The sequence below is a fragment of the Vigna unguiculata genome, chromosome 8 (genome assembly GCF_037176805.1).
Source record: "Vigna unguiculata cultivar grain cowpea cultivar isolate G323 ecotype 2 chromosome 8, ASM3717680v1, whole genome shotgun sequence".
NCBI lineage: Eukaryota > Viridiplantae > Streptophyta > Magnoliopsida > Fabales > Fabaceae > Vigna > Vigna unguiculata.
Genome location: NC_140799.1, coordinates 7,620,121 through 7,624,855, shown reverse-complemented (window position 1 = coordinate 7,624,855; position 4,735 = coordinate 7,620,121). Strand labels below are relative to the sequence as shown.

Below are 4,735 nucleotides of genomic sequence, written 5' to 3'. Positions count from 1 at the left end.
CCAAAATACAATGTAAACATTCCCATTCACTCTATTTCAACAATCAACCCATATGAACATGCTTTATATCCAATTGAGATCCCAAAACTCGAGACTTTACCCAAAACCACCCCACAATACCCCAAAACCCCCATCCAAATCATGTGAAACATAAAGGGCTTGACAACAACACCAAGTATACCAATTCTCAATCACAATACGCATACACTAAATCCACAACATTTAGAATTCAATTGAGAATAACAAAGACGAAATACACAATACATTTGATTTTATACACAAAAGGCAACTTCCCCTAACCTAGAATGCTTGATTAAAAGGGTAATAATTGAGATTCCTTGTTCAGCTAGGCCTTGTGTCAATCTTACTCCCGATGCAGTCTCTTGTGCACCCAATTCCTCTCTCACTCTCTAAATTTTCGTTCTCCTCTCAAAGCCAACAAACAACAATTGCAGAGACCCTTCTTCCCACCTAAAATTGGCCTTTTATAGGTGTCTTGATGATGGGTTTAAAAGCTAAACGAAAATGGGCTTAATTGTGAGTTTAATGCCTATTCAATGATAATTACACAGTGATTTTTCAGACCCTCTTGGCTGCCCCTTCTGCTAGGGTTCCCTCTACCTTTTCACATTCACTCTAAGCTAAAATTAGCAAAAATAAAGTCTACTTTATGTCCATTAAGGTTTGAACCCATGACCATACCAACGCCAATTGAATATACAACCATCCAACCAACTTATCTTGAGTGATAATTATCAAAACACTATGATTATACTATCACTCACTAGGCACAAATATATTATAAAAAAAAAGAATAATCCAAACAACACATAAAAGGCATACATAGGACTCAAACCCAAGTCCTTTCACACAACCAAAGTAATGTCAACCATTTGAGTTAGTACTTTTTCACATCATACCAATTAACATTTAATGTCATAAAAGTCCCATTCTCTTGCATTTATTAATTAATTAATTTCCACGGGTCTTACATTCCCCCACCTCAAAAGAATTTTCGTTCTCGAAAATGAGACTTAGCAGAAAACAGGTGAGGGTAAGACCTCCTCATGACGTCCTCCATCTCCCACGTCATCTCCTGTGTCGTCTCATCCCAGAGTACCTTCACCGTCTTTAACTCCTTGCCTTTAAGTTGCTTGACCTGAGTATCCAGTATACGAACCCATCCGACTGGCATGATCAGATCCTCTCGCACTTGCACCCCATCTGACTCTAACACATGGTCTGGACTTGCAATGTATTTCCTTAATTGTGAGACATGGAACATATTATGCAAGTTGGCTAGGTGAGGTGGTAGAGCAATCTCATACGCCGATGTTCCTATTCTCCGTGTAATCTGATATGGTCCTATAAATCTTGGAGTCAACTTCCTTGATTTAAGAACTCTTTTAATACCGGTGGTTGGAGTAACCCGTAGGAATACATGATAATCCTTCGTCAAACTCCAGTGGTCGTCTCCTCTTATCAGCATAAGACTTTTGCCTACTCTGAGTTGCTCGCATCCGATCTTGGATTAGCTTGACTTTACTAGTCGTCTGTTGCAGAAACTCAAGACCAAGCATAAAGGCTTCACCATCTTAATACCAGCACAATGGAGTTCTACACCTTCTTCCATACAATGCTTCATAGGGCGCCATGCCAATACTAGAGTGGTAACTATTATTGTATGTGAACTCCACTAGAGGTAATACATCATTCCAGTTTCCCAAGTGGTCTAGCACACATGACCTCAATAAATCTTCTAGAGATTGGATGGTCCACTCAGACTGACCATCCGTCTGAGGGTGATAAGCTGAGCTCATTCTCAATTGTGTACCCAAAGCAGCTTGCAAAGATTGCCAAAACTGTAACGTGAATCTAGGATCCCGGTCTGACACTCTGCTCTCGGGTACTCCATGTAATCTCACCACTTCTCGCACATACAATTATGCTAACTTGTTCATCGACCACTTTTGATTCATAGGTAAGAAATGTGCACACTTTGTCAGTCTGTCTATGATCACCCAAACTGAATCATGGCACTTTGTTGACCTCAGAAGGTGTGTCAGAAAATCCATAGGATATTACTTAAAAAAAATTAAACAAGGCAGAAATAATCACCTCATTTATTAAATAATCCATTTCCCAAAAACACGGGAAATTTTCAAAACATCTAAATTTAATATCCACTATAAATAGACAAAATACTCATAATTCTTCCTTACAATTTGAAAATCCAAAGCAGTAATTTAATTACATGAAAACTAAAGGAAAGCATTTATAAAATCCCCTCGTACTTTGAGCCCACTCTTCGCCACTAAGCATCTCTTGGCTCACCTGAAACATCATCTGCTCCTGGATAATAAATTACCCGATCATCGCCACACACAAACAGATAGGGTGAGTTATGCACATAAACAAAAATAAATATGAAATAATCCCCCATCCCATTCATAAATAATTATTGGTTTCCAAAAACACCAACTTTCCCACACTCATAACCAATATGAGTTCATGCATGTACTCTAAATCTAGGATTTCATGTGCTTCCACGACCCTCCTCGCTCGTGGTCCAACCTACAAGCCTATCCCGCTCGTAGTCCTGCTTCACGGACTCTCACGCCCGTTCATCCGAACTTCTCACTCGGACCCGAACACGCATACCCACCTTTTCTACTATGAACTCCCTCGCTCATAGCATTCTCAAGTTGAGCATAAGATGAACTCTGTCACTCACTTATCCCAACGAGAGTACCTCCGGTGAACTAAACTGTTCACATTCCGCATGTGATCCACCTATCATGAGCTTCTCGCTCGCGACTCAAACCAAGCACATCCCAAATCCTAAGGACTTAGTCCTTCAAGTCCAAACACCACAAACACATGCATATAACTTCCTATATTTAGGAAAGAGTACACAAACCAGCTCATAAAACACACACAAACATAGAATTCACATCATTCTTGCTTAAGCCAGGGACCCTCGCCCAAGCTAGTCCATCAGCCTCGCTTAAGCTAACCCGCCTCGCCTAAGCGAGTGTGTAATAGTGGTTGCACCACACCATCTCACTTAGGCGAGCCCAGCTCGCCTGAGCGAGTTATACATTCACTCAAAACACACAAACCTCGCCTGAACGAGAATTCGACGCAAACTACATCAGACCACAACGAGACCTCGCTTAGGCGAGCCACTCTCGCCTAAGCGAGAGTATCTGTCGCCCAAAAACCAAAACCCCTCGCCTGGACGAGAAGTCGCGCTTAACACGTACAGGTTTCATCGCGACCTCACTTAGGCAAGCCATTATCGCCTAAGCGAGAGACCAAGTTGCTCAACCCTGACACTGATCGCCCAAGCGAGAAGCGCGACCAAAAACTAGAAACGAGGTTCTGCAACTCTCGCTTATGCGAGTGGGACTCGCTTGGGCGAAACTTGCAGGGTTTCGTCACTAGTCACACACACGAATACACCAAAATCATGCCAAAATACAATGTAAACATTCCCATTCACTCTATTTCAACAATCAACCCATATGAACATGCTTTATATCTAATTGAGATACCAAAACTCGAGACTTTACCCAAAACCACCCCACAATACCCCAAAACCCCATTCAAATCATGTGAAACATAAAGGACTTGACAACAACACTAAGTATACCAATTCTCAATCACAATACGTATACACTAAATCCACAACATTCAGAATTCAATTGAGGATAACAGAGACGAAATACACAATACATTTGATTTTATACACAAAAGGTAGCTTCCCCTAACCTTGAATGCTTGATTAAAAGGGTAAAAATTGAGATTCCTTGTTCAGCTAGGCCTTGTGTCAATCTTACTCCCGATGCAGTCTCTTGTGCACCCAATTCCCCTCTCACTCTCTAAATTTTCGTTCTCCTCTCAAAGCCAACAAACAACAACTGCAGAAACCTTTCTTCCCACCTAAAATTGGCCTTTTATAGGTGTCTTGATGATGGGTTTAAAAGCTGAACGAAAATGGGCTTAATTGTGAGTTTAATGCCTATTCAATGATAATTACATAGTGGTTTTTCAGACCCTCTTGGTTGCCCCTTCTGCTAGGGTTCCCTCTACCTTTTCACATTCACTCTAAGCTAAAATTAGCAAAAATAAAGTCTACTTTATGTCCATCAAGGTTTGAACCATGACCATACCAACGCCAATTCAATACACAACCATCCAACCATTTAAGCTAGTACTTTTCCACATAATACCAGTTAACATTTAATGTCATAAAAGTCTCATTCTCCCGCATTTATTAATTAATTAATTATTTAATTAATTAATTTCCATGGGTCTTACAAAGACAATCCCTATTCTACGTGAAAACTCATTTTTCCTCATCATTAACACACCATTCATTGACTTTGTCACCATTAACTCTCACGTCCTTTTCATTCCAATACTATAATTACGATCCCACTCCAATTCAACTCTAAAAACCTCATTCCCCACCCATCAAATTAACCCTAAAACAGTGTGGTTTCACTACTGTTATTCATTCCTCATTATTGGCCGCTAGACGGCACATCAGTACCTGGAAAAAACCCAGGTTTTTTTGCACCTGAGAAAACCAATAATTTACCTGCAAAATCCAATAATTCACCCACGAACCAACAATTCACAGTTATTCCAATTTCTAATGCGTTCTCAACTAATAACGTCACACTAATCCAACCAAAACGTGATTGATTCATGATTACACTTAAGAAAC

At 40.3% G+C, this 4,735-nt stretch overlaps 1 protein-coding gene across 1 annotated transcript; it reads right to left on the bottom strand.

Annotated features, from left to right (window-relative positions):
* Positions 1 to 1,003: 1,003 nt before the first annotated feature.
* Positions 1,004 to 1,489, bottom strand: LOC146884086 (uncharacterized). The gene has a single exon (XM_085665846.1). The coding sequence runs from the start codon at positions 1,487 to 1,489 to the stop codon at positions 1,004 to 1,006; it is 486 nt and encodes a 161-aa protein (XP_085521972.1).
* Between the last annotated feature and the right edge of the window lie 3,246 nt (positions 1,490 to 4,735).

Excerpts from the sequence above, each read along its gene's own strand:
- LOC146884086 (XM_085665846.1), bottom strand. The coding sequence starts at position 1,489 with ATGCTGATAAGAGGAGACGACCACTGGAGTTTGACGAAGGATTATCAT.